Here is a 21812-nt window from a genome sequence, read left to right on the forward strand (position 1 = left end):
GTTTTTCTTAGCTGGACCGAAAGTAAAAATGGCTCTTTGGACTGTAAAGGTTGCAGACCAGCTGGAAGTTAAACTAATTTTATACTTCAAACTTGTTCAGTTGTGTTTATTTGTTCAGTAACTCTTAACAACTAAAAGTACCCGTTTTGCTCATTTACTTGCAGACGGTGCAGTTTTAAAGTCCATTAAAATGGCAATAAAAATAATTGCGAGAAACCGGTCCAGGGAATCATACCATCAATATAACTGGCTGTAAAGTATTTACGCTGACATTCCTTAGTTAGTGCCATCGTCCATTTATCGATATCCAGGCAAACTGATCAATGTGTTATTGATTTTGGGCCGCATCGTCCAACAACTATACTATTTTCAACTAAACCCTTAGCTGTTCTGAGGAGGGAGAGAAAAGGACAAAAGCATGTTGGACAAAAATAAACCATAATCCAGTTTGGGGATTTACAAAACTCAACGGGTTCAATTTCTTCTTCTTCTGTTGAGAGAGAATCGGATCAAGTCTGGACAAAGGTGAGCTCTCTAGTGTTGGCCTGCTCCAGCCCACACTGTGGTGTCTGTGGTGAAACGCCTGGGTGGGCTTCAGAAAAACATATTCTTTCCTCCAGCAGGACAGCAGCCCTCCTTCTCCTTTGAGAAGACGCTGAGCCAGCAGAGGACCTCTTCAGAAAAGGCTACTGTCCTCCGCCGGGAGGGGAGAATCAGAGCTGCAGTCGGCCAGACAACAGCCAGTGAACCAAGTTAGATCGATGATGGAGGAGAGGCCCGGTGAGGCGGGAGAAGACAGTCCTCCACCATCGCCAGCACTGGTGCGCTTTGGGTCTCCAACTCAGTGGGTTTAAAAGTAGCCTATGTATCTATTTGGGCTCCCTGGGCTATATGGCTGCAGTGTTTTCACTAGTGTATCCCCTGTATAATCAAGTCCACTGCTATTTATTTCTTTGGCAGGCGCCGGGGCTTCTCGCATGTTAAAGAAAGGGTAAGACTTCAGGACAGCAGTCTTGAAAACCACTTTAGCAAAGCAAGAAAAGATGCCCTAAAACAAAGTAAAAGAACCTTGTGTTGATTATAAGACTCGGGAACTGTGTAATAAAACAAAACTTTAATGAATAGCTTATTTTGAGGGAATAGCATTAAAGTTCATCCTGTGTTACTTTCCAAATATGATGGTAAATGCAGAAAACACAAACCCAAAAAGCCAAGTCATACTGCAAAAGTTTCTTGAAACTGGGACTGCAACTAATGATTATTTTAGTAACCAAGTATTCTGTCAATTATTCTGATGATTAACTGGTTATTCTGACGAGTAATCGGTTATTCTGATGATTAATCGGTTAAAAATTGGCACATTCTGCTGATTTTGATTTAGCCACTTATTTGTACAATATTAGATATACATTAAAACATGCAAATAAGTATTTCAATATCTTGTTTAAATTAGAAAATAAGCAAAAAAAATAGGAGGAATAATTAATTGGATAGCAAAAGATGCCTAAATATAGATTTCATTATTTTTTATTTTTAAACAGAATTTGAATCAGATGAAACTAAAATTACAACTTGAGGAGTTCTGGGTAAAACATATTTATTGACAAGCTTTTTTATTTTATCTTAAATGCAAATAAATAAATTTTTTGTAAAGTTTTGGCTTAATTACTGTTCTGACCGTGTTGTTCTTTCATCCAATGGCACATTTTAGAATCTGTATACTCCAATTAGCGATTAATCAAATACTGAATTAGCTGACGATAATTTCAACAATTAATTAACAATGCCCTACCTGAAACATAAGAACACTGTTTTGAATTCAAAATGTTCCTGATTGACAGTTTTCAGCAACTGCTGGTTGAGACAGATGGAGCAGGAAAAGAAGGAAAACATTGTGAAGACTCGCCTGAACTGAATGGCCTGCAGCTGAACCTGCAGAGTCGTGATATGCCTTGATCCTCTTAATTTATCTGCACTGTGTCTTTACTGCATGATAACGAGCGCTCATCTGCATGTGGCTCCTTTCACACATTCGTTGAAAAGTGCCATGATGACTGACTAACTATAGCGGTGTGAAAGCCACAGCAGCTGCACTCTAGAGACCAGAGAGTCAACGGGAGCCTGTAGGAGAACCATCAGACTCTCACTTTTCTATCATACAACAGAAAATACCCAGGAAATGCCTAAAACATGCCAATGAAAAACTGACCTCTAACATTCTTTCCAAACAGCAAATTTTTTCTGGCGTCAGAAATAAAAACAAGAGAAACTGCAGGACAGGAGAAGCAGACTTACGGTGATGAACAAAGAAATGAAAAAAGACTTGCAAATCAGTCAGTCATTGATACAACAGCACCTGCTGTAGGTCAACAGAAATCCAGTGGATGCCATACTTTAAGCAACAAGAGCATGAGGAAACATTCAACGTCAAAGTGCTATAACTTCACATATGCAGCACTTTGCACTTTGTTTCAGTTATTTTATTGGGTTTTCATGTAAAAGGTATGACTGTGTTTTTTTCTCTACATGGTTTATGAATTTATTTTTAGATACGAAGTGTGGTGTGCATCTATATTCACTCTTCCTGTTTCAGCCATCTTTTCTTTACCAGCTTCACTCATCTATAGAGTGAAACTTTTGCCCATTCTTTTGTGGAAAACAGCTAAAGCCGATTTATTGTCTGGACTTTGACTGGGTTGCTCTAAAACATGACTTGATCAAAACTAGAGCTGCAACGATTCACAAATTTGGGCTGATATCGATATCCAATAATATTGTTGTTATGGCCACTAAATGATATTTACTGATATTGTGTATATATTTCACTTTTGACAAAAACGACCACACCGCTGACTTCCTGTTCTCTGCTTCAGTTAAACTCCCCACAATCCTGCGCTGTATGATTGTCACTGTGACATCACCAATCTCCTCCAGAAACCAATGGCAACAAGGTGGAAATAAATATCGGTCGTCAATATCGGCCTAGTTTTATTTATCAGACCTATGTTGATTTGTTAAAAAATAATCAATATCGGCCAGTACTAATGTATCATATCTCTAATCAAAACCAACCCATAGTAGCGCAGGCTTTGTCTGTATGTTTCTGTGAGCCTCGAGAACTCCACACACACTGTCTGCAGACGGATGAGATTTCATACTCATCAACATTTCTCGTGACAAAGTCCTTAATTTCCCACAATCCAAATGGACGCTAGCAAGTTTGATGAGCTTGTTGGCAACTAGCCTCGTTTGTTCTCCACCAGGGCAGCCACCGCACACCTGTTCGCCTCTGTGCATCTTTACGATTGGTTGTAAAGCTTGGTGCTTGGTGTCCCAGCTTGGTGTCATTTACAAAGCAGTTTTATGTAAACACCGTCTCCCGTCGAGCACTTTAAATGAGTACTATGAGTACGCGGTCGTAAAAACTTACTTAAGAGCGGGCGTTTCCAGCAGACGTCTGCCATGAGCCTCAAGCACTCGCGGACCTTCGTGGGTTCTGCTGTTTTTAGCATATTCTGTCCATTTTTGGATAAATGAGGGTTTGTGACATGTACAAAGATTGAGATAACAAAGGAGGCTAAATACAATGTGACAAAATGTGAGAAATGTAAAGATGTGTAGAGGGGCACTGTAAAAGTAGAATCCCTTTGTCACAGCAACAAAAAAACTGAATTTATCCGACTTTGTAGAGCTAATTTCCTGGTGTTTTCAGTCACAAGTCTTAGTTTTGTCAACCCAACAGTTGGTGTTTGCACTCGTCCTCCACAGGTTAAATCCACCACACACACACATTTTATATATATATATACTTAAACATACTCAACACTTCTTAAAACATCAGTGCAAATATTGATGTACATGTCACAAAGATTTACAGCTTGGTTGGGAAAACACCGAGCCACTGATGCCTATCTAAAAATACCCTCTCCAAACACTGATGTAATCTCCCGAGCAGACTTTTTCTGCCGGTGCAAAAGAAGGAAGCAGAGTATGTGAGAGACAGTGTGGTACACCACAGCCATGCAGATGTGTCTGACTGTCTGACAATTCAAGGCCTTCATCATCCCAGGTAAAAGGCAACAGTCGTAGTCAGATCTAGAGCAGCGGAGAGCCGAGGTGCAAAATGTGCAAAACGTCAAATCAGTTCGTAAATGCACAATCTGTTCATCTTGCAGACAAAACAAAAGCTTTCTGTTTGGAGAGGTGTATTAAAAAAAAAATAAAGGAAACTGTTACAAAACAAAAGCCAAGCAAAAATGTGTGGTATTTCAGCAATGGAAGGACATTTGATAGACTGAACTTCTGTGCAGTTTTTATGCCAAAGTGGAATAAAAAATATTTGAAAAACACAATAAAGTTATTTTCTCAGCTGCCATTTTATGAGTCTAGATTAAATAAATGGTCATTAGAGAATCTGAAAATTATGGAAAGTGAAATTATGAGAAAATTAAAAAGTTGTATTATTCTAAATAGGAAAATATTATGTCTTCACACACAGACAAAAAAAATTTTTCAAAATGAGAGCTTGAAAATAGAGACAACAGCAACGGTGTTTAGGTATTTAAATAGGATTTAAATTTTTTTTGTTTGTTTAGCCAAAGCAACCCATATTCCTGTTATAGTACAACGTTAAAAGAATCTAAGTTTCCTTTTCAAACTACCACAGGATGACATTGTTATATAACCCTGTTAAAATTCAAGTATATTTCTCCAAAACTATTTAGTAAATTGTGCATGAAAACAAAACAAAAAAGCTTTAAGAAAAGAGTTTGTCTATAAAATAAAAACACTCAAAAGTAGCATTTGATGCAAAACTCAAACACATCTCTTCTGTTTGTGTGGGTCCTGTGTTTAGTGCCATGGCCTTTGTCTCTTAATCTGTAAATAATTTAACTGCATGGTGAACAGAAAGTCCAGGTGTAGTGCATTTTGGAAAAGGAGAAAAAAAGAGAAATACTGAATGTTTGAGTGATTGGGATCAGATTCTTTCCATTCAGAGGAAACAAACCCTCATTCAGAGTTTAATCATTTGATCACAGCCTCTGAAAGGTGAAGTTGAATGAATGTCGACTGAAAGCTGTGAAGCAGAAACCAATGATGTAGTAACGACCAATAACTAATACCTGTCAATAATGTAATACTTTAAAACTTTCACGTAACTTGTGTGTGGGTATATGGATGTGTGTGCAATATATTTTGCATACACTCCCAGCTAAAGGAATAGCAAAAATAGGCAAAACCAAAAGAAAAATTGACTTTTACAATGTCAGTGATTTTTTATGCAAATGTTTTTGAAAAAAGCCCATTTAAAAGTAGGGCTTAAACGATTAATCGTTATGAATCAATTACTGAAATAATCATCGACTAATTAATAAATTGTTATCTAGAGTACACAGACTAAAGAAAGACCATTTGCTAGATGAGTACCACCCTCAGAGCAGGAATTAAGTAAAAACTGTACAAAAATGCATCCATTTTGCACTAAAAAACATTTGTAAATATGTTCTATCCAGAACACCTAGTGGTAGTTCCAGCTTCACCTAAAGGAATGACATGTTATTGCAGGCGATAAAATGTTTATTATTTTATTTTAAAAATGAACTGATTTGTTTACTAGCATCTTTTAATGTATTTTCAATATTGTATAAAAAAGGTTAAATGAAAAATCTGCAGAATGTGCCAGTTTTTTTTTGTTCGATTAATCGTTTAATCATCAAAATAAACAACAGAATAATCGATTCCTAAATTATCGTTAGTCGCAGGCCGAGCAAAAAGTGACATTACAAATCCACATTGATTAATCCTGACCTGTCCAAACTTTTAAAAGTTTCATCTGGACTGAATCTGTCCTCTACCAGTAAGGAGTCAGACAAGCAACTAATTGTGGCGACAGGCAGCGAGGCCGAGCTCCAGCTCACAACTAGAGTCTTTTCAGACACATATGGATGTGATTTGACCAAATGACCAGATGCTGATTTCCCAAACATGTTTATCCTGCCAGACACAAAGCTCCAACAGAGATTCTGCACCAAAAGAGCAAAACTGGAAAAACCTCTGAGTCACAAAAGGCACAGGGGCCTCTCAGACAGCCAAAACACTTCCTCTAATTTAGTTTATCAGACATGGAAACCAAATATCCTTTTTCACATTTAACTCCACTGGAAGCTGTTGTGCTGACGAGCGTATTGCATTGGTCTGAGTGGATACTTGCTGAAGATACAAACTGACAGTTCTGGAAAACAATCATGTAGCCTTCGAGGCCATGTTGACCTTTGTACAGGTATATAATTTATTATCTACTTTAAGTAGCAAGAAGTCACATTTTTCAGAGTACAAATATGTGCCCATGTGTGCTTTAGCATTTCTCACAATTTAAGGCACAAAAAAAACACCACAATCCGAGGACCGGCTGCTCCTTATGAGACCCAAAACCCCATAAGAAGAAGTGCTGCATTAGGGCTAGGACTAAAGATATTACTAAAAAATGAATGGAAGTCAATGCAAAGCCTTTGTAAAGATAGAAAGATGTAAAATGAGTGTATGCAGGTTACCTGAGGTTAGTGTTTTGGCTGTCCGGGGCCACGCGGGAACCATTTGAACTTGGGCTGCTGAAGAAAACAGGAGGACAGAAAGGGGGGGAAAAAAAGGAGAAGAAAAACGAAGGAGGAGAGAAAGTTAAAAGGCACCAAAACACACGCAGGCGAACGACACGAGTGAAGAATAAGGATGGGTTTAAAAAGAACAAACAGAAAAACAGATGTGGCAAAGGGGAAAATGAATAAGGAGGGCAGGTTAAAAAAAAAATAAACCAGAAAAAATATACAAGGAAGAAAAGAGACAAATGGGAAGATGAAAGAGGGTCAGAAGAAAACATGGACACGATGACATGGATAAAAAGATGGAAAGACGATCAGCAGGGAGATTTAAAGTTGGAGGAAGAGAAAAACAAAAACAATGAAATTAGATAAGAGCGAGGGAGCAATCAGTGCTAAAATCACATCATTTATGGCCGTTTGGTACGCCACATGATTCAAACTGGAAATTATTGTTTAAAAAAACTTTACAATCGGATTATATAAAATGTAACCAGGTCTCTTAAAGTGGCAATAAGACTTCCCTAAGAAAGGGAAATCATTGGTGTCAACATTTGTTTACTGTGAATGCAAAAACAGACCAGATTGCTGAATAGACTCAGAAAGACTCGAATCAAAAACAGTCGGTTCAAATAATAAATGAAGAACTGAAAGTAGTTTGACAAAAATCTGTTTTCAAATGCATCGAGACGCAAACATCAATGATTTTGACTAGATTAACATTTGTCACAACTCTATAGTAGTAATGCTAATTTACGACCTCATTCTGATTATCACTGAAAAAACAAAACCACTGGCCTAAAACCCAGGCCATTTGGAAGATGGGTGACATTGAGGGGAAATCTTTTAAAACAACAAACAAGAGGAACTATATTGGAGGTTTCGGTCAAAGTAAAACCGCTTACCTTTCCTGCTGCCAAAACCAGAAGCCTAAGCTAACAAGCTTTAGCATTACTGGCTTGTTAAGTATTACTAACAAGCTAGTTGTTAATAATGCTAACAACTATCACTGCAAGTTGTGAGCAGCTAGTAATACTAACAACTAGTAATGCTAGTTAGCTACTAGCGCTAACTAGCTTGTTAGTAATGCTAACAACTAGCATTACTTACAAGCTGGCAATGCTAAAGGCTTCTCCTAACTCTGAAAAGGGGGAAATAGAAAAACTAATTACGTCCAACTATTTCTGCAAAGGCAGTAAAGCGTTGTTGATAAGTTGTGCTTTAGTGCTATAGATGTACAGATTTTAACAATTGTCTAGGGTAAATGCATATGCAGGGTTTCTGCATGTTTCACCACCTCAAATTTAAGACTTTTAAAGATCATTATGAATGAAATTTAAGACTTGTATAACAACAGAAATGTACTAAAGAAAATTTAATATTCTATATAGTAATGCCATGGTTTTTTTTAGAATAAATATAGTATCATACAGGTTGGGGAAAGAAGTGAGCCAGTGGCAAAGTCAAATGTCGTCCAATGATGGACGCCAAAAAGCAAGCTAGCTGGAAAGGGCTTTGAAGGGGCTAGTTAGCAGTAGCCTCAACCGCCTCGAGTCACGGAACGCCACAAAGATGTCTGCGCGCGACTCAAGCTTTAAACTACATAGAGTATACAAGATTAAATAGTCCCACCATGACAAAAGTTTAGAACCTGTGATTAACGCATTTAATGCCCACTTGCATATTTTCCAATAAACGTAAAATATTTTAAGGCTTTATTTCTACATGCATGAATTAAAGACTTTTTAAGGATGTGCAGACACCCTGATATAGGCAGGCCTCAAACTCTGAGCTGGGACTCTTGCACCGACTTCAAATGTTCTGTCATCTGAGCCTGACAAAGCTATGGCCGCACTCACTTGAGCACTAGATGCAGGTTGGCAGACAGTCGTGGATCTGTGAACTGTGTTGTTCGATTGTTGTGGTCAACAAAGTAGACGCGGCCGGTGGCGGTGTTCCTGATCTCCCAGCCTGGAGGCAGTGGTCCCAGCTCCTCACAGTTCACATTGCTTAAGTCCCTAACAGAAAAAAACAGAAAGAAAGCATACAGGCAGACTTCTTGAAACCGCAAGGCAAATGTAAAAAGTATAAACTCGTAAGACATATAAATAAGGTGCAATCGTCTTAGTCTTTCTTCCTAATTCTTCCCACTCTCGTTCTGCTATTCATCCCTGAAACGCCAATCTGGGATAATAATGTAGATGTTGCCTTTGTGTGTGAAGTGAGGACACATTAGTCAGGAATGAAACACAGGTTTTCTTTCCCTCATCACAAATACCAAATCTTTTCAGCAGCTCCGTCTAAAATGACTGAACCCAGATGTTGTTGCTGTGGATTGGACGTCGTCCTCCTGCTCAGCCGCGGCCAAAAATGCAGAGAAACAGCCCGGCGTGTAATGTTTAGGGAATTGGGTAACGAACTCTAAAGTGTTAGCGAAACAGCATGACAGAATCCGCCGTCGAGTTCCACACCGATCCAAAAAAAAAACAACACGCTGATCCAACTTTAAACAATTGGCCTGGCTGACCGGGATTTGAGCCTAAAGTTTGACTAAAAGTCTGTTTCTGAAAGCAAAACAGCAAGAAGAGGCAAAAGCACACCTGCTCAAGCCAAAGAGTCTTACATTTTAAAGCCACGGAGGTCGGCTCTTTAGTCAAACATGTTTTTTCAAAGTATCACAAGTTTGGCTGAATTCGACTGTATGATTGGACTCAATTGGAATGATCTGAATTAAGTTTGAATTTCTACTAGACTGGCTTTCATTCAGGTGGAGATGTATTGGCTCTGTTTGTTTTGTGTCGTCAGACGGCCCCTGCTGTTGGTGCAACACAAACAAAATGCTCTAAATTACACAAACAGAAATAAATGAGGCTGAAGGAGGTACCTGGGTACTCGGGGGTCGTGCCAGGTGCTGACTCCGGTCTGTGTGTGGAGGAAATACACCTGGCCCTGCTGGGTGGTTCTTTGTTCTGAAACAGAAATAAATTTGATTAGAATCTTTTAAAAAAAAGCCAAGAAACCCAAACAATAAGCAGAGCTTCAAGCAGCTACTATTTGGCCAAGGCTCTGATGGCCAAACATGGAAAAGGAAATTTGACTACTAACTAATATTATGACTTTATTCTCCTATTATTTAGACTTCATTCACATACGATTATGTACTCGTAATATTATGTATGACTTTATTATCTCAATTTCACTATTATTTTTCATTTCCTTGGCCGTAATGCTCCGTCATATTTTCTATCATTAAAGTTTTACAACCTTTTCTCTGAGTTTTAACAGCACACAGAATATAAATGGCACTTTGAGTATGTCTTGCAACTAAATATGGCATTGCAGACAATCTTGAAATGATAACTGCGACTCAGTTTACTACGCAGCTCAGACCATTTTCATTTCTTCTCCTTTCGCAATTTAAGATAGAATCTTAAATGATCAGATTTTCACTCAACATATTTTAAAGCATTTTGACAGTCTGTGATTAAAGAGAGCAATCAATTTAACTTAAATTTAAACTTACTAGGAATTGGTTGTCAATATGTTTGTGCGAATAATTTGCATAAAACATCTAAAAACTTAGAAATGATTAACAGGAAATCAGCATTAAACAGGTCAAAACTCCAGACAGATTTCTCCTTCTATTCACTGGACAAAGCGAAGGAGTTTTGGCAGAAATGGTACCTGCTACCACCGCTGCACCCATACTCAAAAGCTAATCCATCACAACAAACCCCCAGCCCAGCTTCCTGCTGGCACTTCTCCTTTTCTTGCTGCCTCTCTCTTTTTCCCCTTCAACGCCTCTGTTTCTGTCTCGCCACTCCCAGCGAGCGGTTCAGAGAGTTCAGCCGAGGAAGAACCGCTCTGAAGCTGCCGGGCATCAGTGACTCACTTTGCCCAACCTCGACCAGCCTCGCTGGACACACGGGGACCTTTCAAAGGAGACACAGTGCCCAACAGTGTCATTCTGAGTCACTGACATGTAGAACGCAGGGGCTTTTTAAACAGTCTCTGAGGGCTTTGTGGTTTGGACTGTGGATGAATCCTAAAAGTACTATTTTTCTGACGACAAAAAAATATATAACTTTCAATGTTGCCAACTAAGTACACTTCACAGTGTGGTAATTTTTCCAATGTACTTGCACTCTATCAGAAACGTATTGCTAAACAATGGGAAGCTTTGAATTTTTCCGCAGAGAAAGGAGAAACAGCCAAAGTTTAAAAGTTGGTGAAAACGTCAAACTACTTTCTTTTACAGTATCGTTGAAATATCAGACCTTTCATGGCATTTCAGTCTGTATCTTCCTAAAACAGCTGTCTAAAAAGGCTAATGAGTCTTCTTGAACTTGAGTGGGCGTTTGGTGACTTTGTGTCAAATGAAGAACTTCCTTGCATTTATATTTATTTTAGGAGCCGGTGAAATCTGAGCTGGTACCCGGTCAGATTAAGGATGAATATATCATCACATATCTCTGATGAAAGACTACACAAAATAAAAACCTAAAAAGAGGAAGCAAGCCTTTATGATCTCCAAAATAAATGTTCCTGAACTCTGGTTTAAAGATTAAGTTAAGGTCTGTTGTCCTCTGTCAACCCACGCACCCGTCTGCCATGAATGTCGTCACAAAACAAGGTTTGTGGAGATTGAATTTAAGCCCAGCGTAATGCTGGTAAGCAAAGTAACAAATCTTGATTTTAAGAAAAAGCAAATATTCCACTTAATCTCAGTGTACAGTGCAATAGTAGGAAGCCTTGTAGTGGTAAGGGAGGTGTTTGGATAAGTCCTAAATGAGTTTTGTAACATCCTAAGAAGTTAGGAGCAATGTCGCAATGATTAAATATAGTTGGATTTAGTATTTAATCCTAAACCATCACAATGCAGACTTTACTTGTTTGTCATAGAAAGTAGGTCAGACACAGGATAGAATAAGAGACCATATGAAGCAGTCCACACCAACTTGCACAAAGGACAATAATTAGCAGACCCAGGTAATTGTCTCTATTCAGCTCCTACTCCACCAAAGGAGTAGGAGCTGTGAAATATGCCAATGTTCACGAAACAGAATACTTACGGAAAGACTTTTATATGTTTATTGTATTTCTTCAATATCGTGTGTTAATCTTCAAGTCCTATACCTGCAGCTTTACTAACTTATCAAAACAAAAAAGGATTTCAAACTGATCCAAAGCCTTCCGATTCTAATTAGGAATGTGGACGTACTTCAGCAAATCTACCAGTAATTCTGGTTCGGCTGAAACCTAACCCAGTGGCGAACAGCGGACAGGTGTTCAGTGGAACGAGTCTGCTTCTCACCGTAGCCCTCAGGCAGATCGGGCGGCGTATGCAGGTGTGTTCGACTCATGTAGTTCCGATGCCGCTGCGATCGAACCCGTCGCTCCTGGACGCGCTGTTCGCCCGGAGGTCCGCTGGCCACGGCCCCGTTAACAGGAGTCATCACCGGCGTGTTTTCGTCTACCACGCAGCTCAGCGGACGCCCGGATGGGCTGGAGTACTCCGACGCCGGCCTGGAAAACGAGCAGAGAGCGTGAGTGTTTCTGGACAGGGGGAAACAAGCGCGTGCTTAACATACTTCCTGAAATTTGTGAAGCTATTTTAGCGAATGCAGAAAACACAAAGGTTTTAAAAGTATGGAGGGGTTATCAGCGGACGTCACGCTGCGTCAGCAACCACTGTTCTGTGCATGTCGTCTGCAGACAGGAAGCAGGATTAGCCCAACTATTTAAACTATTTATAATTAGTCTAATAAAAATAATTTACAACTCACACTGTTGCTGCATGCCTATTTTCAATGTGCTACATGGTTTCCACGGGGATTTTTGCTCATCATTGATCCACTCACCTGCATGAAACTTATGAGTCACTAAGACAAATCCCATTAAATAACGTCAATTTGGTAGCATAACTTATTTTTATGACGCTGTGATAAATGGTTGCTGACAGCAAACTAACTAATGTTAAAAACTAATGTTACCACAGCAATACAATGGTGGGTAACCATGGCAACCGGTGACAGTTTAAAGGCAGGTTGGCACTTTCTGCAGACAGGTTGTGTGAGCCATCCATCGTGTTTACAAACAAATGATCCTTCCATAAATAACAGTCATAAGTGGCAGACTGTTATATTTTTTAAAATACACATAAATCATAGTGAATTTATTAAACAACTTGGCTTTTTACTTTTCAATAAAAGTCACTTATATTTGATTTTTATTGCTCAGAATTAACAAAAAGGAAATTTTATGTTCAGTTGATACCTTTAAAAACTCTCAAAGTGGAACCCCTTTCTTTTAAAGTTCTTGGTCGACAATTTACACAATCTTTTCAACAATAACAAAAAAATACTATTTTACTCATTAAATTAAAGTATTGCAACTTGGTTTATAGTTGAGAAGGTTAAAAATAAGTCAGTATTTTGCTCTTTTTTGTTGATGTTTTTGGCTTTTGTGAAAATAGTTGTTTTTATTGTGGATTTTATTCTATTTGATCGATATAAACTAGATAAAATCCCCAAAAATATGATGGGTGTGTCTTTCTGGTATCATTTGTGGTCTTATTGTTGTCAAAGATGATAGATGGTAGGGAAAAAAAATCAACAACAAGAAGCTTTTGTGACCCAACAGCCTGCGCCAACATGTGTGTTACTTAAGAAAAGATATATGATAAGCAGACACAAACACAGTCCGACTTGCTGACAGTTTTTTTATGCGTCTGTGTGTGTGGGTGTGTGTGTGTGTGTGTGTGTAGCAGTGTCTAACCACCGTCTGGCCAGAGTTGCTGACGCCTTGGCTATCTAAAGCCTCGGACCCAGAAGTCTTTCACACACACTTTTCTCCCACCCATTTCCTCCCTTCACGGTTCTCGTTTCTCCCCACCTTTGCCTCCACTTTTCTTTATCCTGTCTTCATTCGCCTGATTGTTGCAGTATCTGAACAAATCTCTCCATCAAATATTTTGAAGTTCCAATAACGAACGTTTTTTTCACCCCCCGCCTGCTCACCACCTGTAATTTCCCTCACTTCACCCTTTGACCCCATTTCTCACCATTTCCTCTCTTTCTCTCAGAACTCGCGTTGCCGCTCAGAGCCGACTACAGATGTGTGGTAAAACTGGGTGAGAAGGTGCAGAGGTTTATTTGTTTACTCCCCTAATGGCTCCGCTGATATGCGCCAAGGAGGAAGGCGACAGTCGTTCTCGCAGCAAGTGAAGCCAGGCTGCCGGACTGACTGGCTAAGTTTATTTAGCTGTGCACATACACGGCTGCTTTGTCTTTGTGTGAGTGTGTGAGTGCATGAAACCCTGCTGGAGGAAACTGACAGCACTCATTACCAGCAGACTGTTATTGTTGTGAGTTTAAGTGGAAGTGTTGTGTTCCCCCCACCCACCACCTTTCTAAGAAGGGAAGTGGGAGAAAGTACAACTAGCATCTCTGTACCACATCAACTAAGCCGTTATTATACTATGCACTGCATCATTTTGGTCGTTTCTGTTTTGTGCTGTCCCGCTTGGCGTACTGGTACCTGGTGGGTCTCTCCCATTGCGTGGTGCGGGTGATGTGGTTCAGGTACTGTATCCTCCCCGATGCTGTCCTCCTCTCTTCCCAGCTGTTGAATTAAAAGAAACCGGTAAATTTATTGGCGTCGCACAACACAAACTCACAATTCTGACTGCATAAATGCTCAGATTTCAACTTAAAAGTTTTATTTTTACCAACACACACAGGTACTGACATTTAAAAACTCAGACTATAGTTAAATGCTCATTTTAAAAAAAATGAAATGCTGACCCGTCGGGCAAATCGTTGTCAAACAGGCGGCTGCAGTCTACCACTGGTCCCCCGGATCCGATGCGATCTCTGGACTGAAGACTCACTGTTTTGTTGTTGTTGTTGTTTTTATTTTTTTTTGTACAAAATGAAAGAGGACAGTTAATTAGTGATATTTACAGACCACAAGGCTGAAGCAACAATATTAATGCCATATGTGTGAACTCTTCTTAGCATGATGATGTGCGACTGAACAGTTATCAGCTGGTGAAATATTGGAAAAAACTGAATACATCCTTAGTTCTACAAATTTAGAAATTTCTTTTATTTTTGTCATTTAAGCTGTAACTGAATTTGTTTCAGAAAAATAAATGGTGAATTTAGGTAGAAAAGCAGTCTGACTGCCCTACCTTTTATTACATGCATCAAAACAAAAAAAAAAACTTTAATTTTAGTCACCAAACAAAACATGTTCATTCATGCACTTTGTTTTGAATTTCATAAAAGTCTGAAAAAAAGTTAGAGATGTGCAGAAATAAGGATATGTTTATAATTCATGATTTTCCTACATCAATTTAAAATGTTTCTTTTTACAAAGTTAAAAGAAAATAGGTGGAAAAAAGTGCTGCACAAAGAACGGAAAATATCGAATCAGCTAAATATGAGCAACAAAACAAAAACACATAACAAAGAACAATTTTAAATAACAAAATTAGAAATAACTTTGCACAAAAAAGAAAGCCTTCTCCTCAACTTGAACTAGTAGCCAATGAATAAAATTTTAGTTATAAAAGTGACCTATAATGAACTACAACAGCTCTTATGTGCAAAAACATGTTTCTCCAGAAGTCAGATGGCATTTCTGAAAAGGTTCTGTATAAGAGTTCTGTTGGATCCATTAAGGTCCTATAATACCTTTTTAACTGATGATAGTTACTAAAATAAAATCAACAAATAAAAGCAAAAATCAGAAGAAGAAAATGAAAGTCTGGCTGGTGAATCTCTACCAGACAGCCATGCTTTTCAACCACGAAGGACTGTCATCACTGCAGATTTGCTCTAAGACACACAAACTGACCTTGAGATATGAGGCGACTTCAAGCACATGCCACTGAATCGGTGCGGTTCTTACCTACTATCTGTCCTCTTACGGTGTCGTTATCGTTGGGGCCCAGCCTATTCAGGTCCAGTCTCTGATCTGCAAAAACCAGACGGACACTAATTCAGACCCTCTGTTAATAAATTTAATGTTTATTGCTTTTTACAAAGAGTTTTCAACGGACACTGAAAAAAACAACAAATATCGATTTTATTTGTGTGCGACATTTTGAACAAACTTCCAGAAAACTGCAAAACCGTTTTGAACTTCTTTAAATCGAGGCTAAAAACCCGCCTGTTTAAAGTTCGATTCCTAACTGGGACATTGACCAGAATATTTGATGGATGTTTCTTTAGTTTGCTTCGATGATGGCATTTGACAAAATTGAATGTTTATTGCTTGTTTCATAATTGGTTAATGTATTATTTTTTCTTGGTGTGAGGCACTTTGAACGGCATTTTTGTGTTGATTGACTGTAATAAAACGGGGTTGCTCCTGCAGCTGGCTGACATTTGTCCCTGCAGCACATGAAAGTAATTTGGAACCAAAACATTTAGTTTTATTGTCATGAAGAAATCTCCAAGACCAAAAGTCTATTTATCCAAGATTTTTGACAACAAAACTTGAATTGATGATCATATGAGATTATTTCCACTCACTGATTTTATATTATAAACCCTTCATGAAACATAACCTCCTCTGAGTATAAAAGTTATTCTTACTCTGCGTTCAAACTGCTTTAAGTACCAACATTTTACTTTGAGTATAAGCTTATATAGTGAACCCTTCTCCTTTAGAAAGGTTGTAATGTCAAAATCCAAAAGTGCATAAAACCACGAGCCATAATATCACAAGAGCCCACTTAAAATATAATGGGTTTTCTTACTGTCACCAAATGAGAAGGACAAAAGTGGACACAAGACGGCGTGTGAGCGGGGTCAGTGTGGAAAGTAAGAGTGAGGGAAAGAAAATAAAATGTTCTATAAAATCCAATAGTAAAACGAAAGTGATCGGACTTATTATGTAGTCGGTTCGCCACAAAAATGTAATATGCTTCAAAAAGGCTGTTTTTATCTATATCAAAATCCCAAACATTCCTATAGTTTCTGTGTGTGTGTGTGTATTTGTGTTGGGGTGTATGTTAGTGTGTTTATGTGTGCACAAATACATCTGCTCCGGATATGTGTCTAGACTAAACAGGGATGGTCTGAGCCCTACATGGCAGGAGCGGTAATGAGATTTCTTTCTGAAATTAGAGAGGAGGGAAAATAGAGAAAATGTACAGACCTTTAACCACAAGCATTCCCTGAACCGATTCGCCGTTGCTCCGAAAACTTTCTGCCGCTGCAGACTAAACTGACCAACTGGAAATGTGGACCCCTGTGTAGATGAGCCAAATGAGCCATGTGCCTCTTTTTTTTTTTTGACAGTAGCTTTATTTAGCATATGTACATCACCTCACAAGATGAACGTTTTGGTACAGAACAACATTTGTAAGTTGGTGAATTTGCAGGCTTATAACTGAGAAAGCAAAAAAAAAGGAGCTGAACTAATTTTTTACCAACTGTGCAAAGTTCTTACACTTTGGTAAGAAAAAAAAGAAAAAAGGGAGGTATTGTGCGAGTTTGCATCAGATGACAATGCATAACGTGTGAATAATGGGTTTTGACAACCAAAGCAATTCCAGTAATGTCTTATTATATGTTTTTTTTGTGTGTGTTGAGGCCACAGATTCATCTGTCTGCAGCACACAGGACAAGGACAAAGGGATAAATGAGCGGGCCGAGTCCCGTCATCGAGCACGTCTCCTTGTCCACTTCCTGTGGTTGAGATAAAGTATAACTTCTGCTATGATGGCTTGTCTGGAGCCTGAACTGTCTGAGAGGAAAAACCTTGGACAACAGCTTTGCTGCTGAGTTTCCTTTCTTTTCTGTTATAAGGGATGGTACAATTAATAAGCTGAAAACTAAACTTGAACAGGATCAGAAAAACTTTAACTGTCAACACCGTCTTCAATGGAACAATCCAGGTGGGAGTTCAGATTAAAAGGACAATAATTAGAATAATTTTAATTCATAATTAGATTTAATTACACTTAATCAGAATGTATTATTATTATTATTATTATTATTTCAGTTTAAGTTGCTAAAATGAGTAAAACATGCGACATGACATTGTCTCAGTCATCTTAGGGCTGGTTTATGATAAATCAGGATTATGGTTTACATAAAAACATTACATTTCACAGAAGAGATAGTAACTTTACACCATTAACAAGCATAAATATTTGCTTCGGCATTTAATAGCAACTCCTCCAGGCCAGTTGCCCCCTCTGACAATTCCTACTTCCATTTTGTACCCCTAAACAAGCCATAAATTGCACATGTATTGTATTGCACCATTTCATTACTGTTTAGTGCTCTTATTGTTGATGTGTTTTGATGGATACTGGAGAAAAATAATCACAAAAGTACTCAAAACTGCCATAGGATATGTATATTATTTTCTCTCTTTTGGAAGAAAGAGAAAATAATATACATTATTTTGAACATTGAAGCTTTATTGGTAAATACTTACACAATTATAGTTAAGCTATTTTGTTTTTGGATGTTATAGTAGCTTATTTAACAAATAAGCTATTATACAATTTATTTACATTTTCTGCCATGCAAAAAACACACATTTTAAAATAAACAAATAAATAAAAAACACTTGATTAAGGAAAATTTGTCATTTAAGTTTATAGTTTAAATGAGGAATTGTTTAAAAGATAGAGTGAACAAGAAAAGCAGTTGGCTGTTACAAAAAGGCTCCTTTTTGTACTCTCAAACAGATGCACACTGGGAAAATTTTTACTAGGAGTGGCCAAACCAGGCCAGTAAAAATTTTAGGGTGTCACAGTTTAAAAAGCAATTCATATTATTTTTAAATAAATTTTAAATTTTATATAAATTTATTTATTTTTACATTTATGTCTTGACTGAAGACTCTGAATTCCCATCTATGACCTCAACACTTTTTGCTGGGTAGGGCATTGGCCCCCCTGGGCCACCCATTGGGGGCGCCAGTTCTCACAAACAAAACAAAACTGCAAAAGTGTGAAATAACCAGCACTCTATTTGACTGGCTGGTTGATTTAATCACAGCGCATTGCTTTGAAATTACTTGTATGGAACATCTGACATCTGACAAAGAAAACGCAGCTTGAAGAAGTTCTGTGAGTTTATTATTGTAGCTAAAAATCACTAAATAACGTTGTCTGTTTTGTTGGAGACACTTGGTCTGACCAACAGGTCCGCCTTCTTGCGATGAGTAAAAGGTGGGATTTAGGAACAATGTTTAAAATAGCTCACCTAACCACATGATTGCTGCTTAATCATTTATTTGCTTTTACTCCAAGGAGCCTCCAACCAACTTTCCAACAGGTCTGACAAGTCTTTTAGAATAGAGGCCATGCCAAGCATGCAGAAAGGATACAAAGAGAGCAGACACCATTGACCTTATTTCAGCGAATGCTCAGTGACACAAAACGCAGACCGAAATACAAACAGGTACTTACAGCCCGTGTCTTTGAGTCTGTTGATGGCGTTGGACAGGAGCCGGACGCAGCCGAGGAATCCCGCGCCCTGCTTTTTGTGGATCTTCTTGTGGTTCCAGACACTGATCGTAATGGAGTCCGACTTTCCGATGTAGCTATGAGACAGAAAAGACGTTAAAACAAAACAAAAAAAACATAGATTTGATTCCTAATTTGCATATAGAAACTACAAAAGCGGTATTTATACTTATCTGAATACAAACCAACACAAATTTGTGCAGTTCACGTCAAATTAAAACCATGCATTTGGATTTTTTTTTTTTATAAACCACTGATGAAAACAAAGCCTTAAATCCGTCTTGTACCTCTTCCTGCTTCGTTTAAAGATTTTACTAATTTGCGCGCGGAACTTGCAAAGCCGAGGCCTGTCTGTCTCGTCGCGGTTGAAGAACAGAGGAAGTCCCTGCGATGTGCTCTACCACTGTCTGAGGCCTAGACAGCTCTCGCAGTAAACACACACTTCACACTACAGTCAGATGCACATTCACACTCTTGCTGACATGGATGTAATTACAGTCTAGCAGGATGCGAACTCTAGATTACCCTGAAAGTCTGAGGGAGAGGGGCTTTCCACGTAACACAGAAAAACATGCACATTAAAAGGTGCACAGAAACACTAAACTAAAGTACAGTAGTTAAACAATACATGTATATGTATGTGTATGCATGATTGGATCTAAGTTGAAATTATCTTTCGAAATTGGGAGTATGCTAGGAAACATTTTTCAATCAATCAAGTCTATTTGTATCCCACATTTCAGCAACAAGGCAGTTTATATCACAACGACACAAAACACAAAGTCATAAAATACTCCACACATTCAACAACTAACAATTTTTGCTCTATATACTTTTATAACGTAACATGACACTTTCTGCAGAAATGTGTCAGCCTATTTGTAAAAAAAAAAACTTAAACTGAAGCCTACATGAAGAGCCAGCATGTTTCTCTTAGATTTATTATTCCTCCCCTGGTCTTGAGAGATTGGGTCACTTGGACCCCACAAGTTTTTAACTCTGTGCACGGTACGGCGGGGTCGCACTGACCCCACGAGTGCCTGTACGAGTCTCTGTGTGGTTTCAGGAACCGACGATCTGACAGGACACACACACACTCATACACACACACGTTAAGCAACAAAAATTCCTGTAGGCATAACAATTCCAGATCACACAGCCAAAACTATTCCCTATTCCAAACATTGAGCTCACTGTTTGCTTTGTGTTGACATTCTCCCTCATGTCAAACTGCATGACAAGTAGCAAACAGGTTTGTCAATTCCAAGCAACACTTGGAGGTCGATCCAGAGGAAGTGCCGTCCACTGCTACTTCTGTAAACAGTGAGCTGTTGTGCAAAGTCTGATTGCGGTCGCATTTAATTTGTAGTATGAGTGGATGAGGAAAACATTTTTTATTTAATCAAAAAGTAAGTTAAAACACTGGAGCTGAACATCAACACCCACTGTATGAACATAGACTAAACTGTCCTCCAAATGTCACAGACTTGTGAAACTTATCTTATTAAATTCCTTTTTGGCTAAACATTAAGTAAAAAGAGAGGAATAATTAGTTTCTATGCATCATAAATCTGAAACAAACTTCAAGAAAACTGCAAAAATGTGGAAACACTGACTTCTTTTCAATCAAGGCTAAACCCAACCCGTTTAGAGTTGCCTTTCACTAAAAACAACTGCAACATTGATCAATATATTTGATGTGTATTTGCTTGATCATGGCATTTGATAAAATGTAATGTTTGTTTCATAATTGGTCACTGTATTATGTTTTCATGTTGTAAAGCACTTTGAACTGCCTTAATACTGAAACGTGCTATACAAATAAACTTCACCTGACTTTGAATAATGTTTTACTCATGATATTACTTCACAGAGCTTCAGTGGGTTTTTTTGTTTTTTATTTTTTAAAAGGCACTAAAGAAAACAAGAGATACTGTAAATACTTTTTTTTTTTTTTGCTGAGTATTTATAATACAGCAAAGACCTCCATTCGATAACATTCGATAGACCTCCAGTATCCATCGAATGCTGTTAAAGATTCCACCCCCAAAAGTTGGAGGTTGCTGATGGGGGTGTGGCGAGAAGGCAATCTGCCAAGCCCACACTTCCATCTGCTTTCTGTGGCATGTTAGCCATTTCCTGAACCAGAGGAAGAGGCCAAGGGTCGCTGTGTGGGGAAAACGAGAGGGTGAGGAGCCAAGAGGGGTGGGCTGGGGGTCGGCAAGGGAGTGGGTGGGGAGGGGGGGGGCAGGCAGGAGGGGTAATTATGTAAAGAGGGTGGAGATCAGAGGCTGACTGAAGAATCTGGAAATTAAAGTGTGTGCTTTAAAGAAGAAAAAACAACCTTTAAAACAACCGAGCAACATCTTCAACAAATTAATGTAAGGTCATTAGCATGTGGCTATTTTGCATATTCACACATAACATTTTCTCCGGCACAGCAACAGTACTATCTCATCATATTCTCTTTTTTTTTTTTTCAAGGTGGAATTTCACGCATATTTTTAGCATTACATTCAATACTTCAGATGTCTACATTTCTTTCGTCAGTTTTTACAACATTCTTGTCATTTAAGTACAAAATATTAACCTTAAACAGGCTTACATAGTCAATGGGTCTTATCTTTGGGTTCCACAGTAATGAAAAAACACGTTGCTAATATAGATTTTTAATTTTAGCAGTGTGGAAAGGGTCAATTTCAACGTTAAAAAAGAATAAG

The 21812-nt window shown here is 38.4% G+C and overlaps 1 protein-coding gene across 2 annotated transcripts in view; it reads right to left on the bottom strand.

Annotated features, from left to right (window-relative positions):
* LOC116719748 (E3 ubiquitin-protein ligase SMURF2-like) overlaps window positions 1–21812 on the bottom strand; it is a 60771-nt gene that overhangs the window by 13552 nt on the left and 25407 nt on the right. Inside the window, exons 4-11 of one of the 2 annotated variants that reach the window (XM_032562397.1) lie at window positions 19036–19169; window positions 15510–15575; window positions 14399–14483; window positions 14133–14216; window positions 11908–12119; window positions 9478–9562; window positions 8453–8611; window positions 6552–6605 (exon numbers count right to left, since the gene is read on the bottom strand). In XM_032562397.1, coding sequence (XP_032418288.1) covers window positions 6552–6605; window positions 8453–8611; window positions 9478–9562; window positions 11908–12119; window positions 14133–14216; window positions 14399–14483; window positions 15510–15575; window positions 19036–19169 — 879 coding nt within the window. Of the gene's footprint in view, window positions 1–6551; window positions 6609–8452; window positions 8612–9477; window positions 9563–11907; window positions 12120–14132; window positions 14217–14398; window positions 14484–15509; window positions 15576–19035; window positions 19170–21812 lie in introns of both variants that reach the window. The other variant, XM_032562396.1, reaches the window with a different exon arrangement.

Source organism: Xiphophorus hellerii, chromosome 5 (assembly GCF_003331165.1).
Source record: "Xiphophorus hellerii strain 12219 chromosome 5, Xiphophorus_hellerii-4.1, whole genome shotgun sequence".
In the NCBI taxonomy this organism is placed as follows: Eukaryota; Metazoa; Chordata; class Actinopteri; order Cyprinodontiformes; family Poeciliidae; genus Xiphophorus; species Xiphophorus hellerii.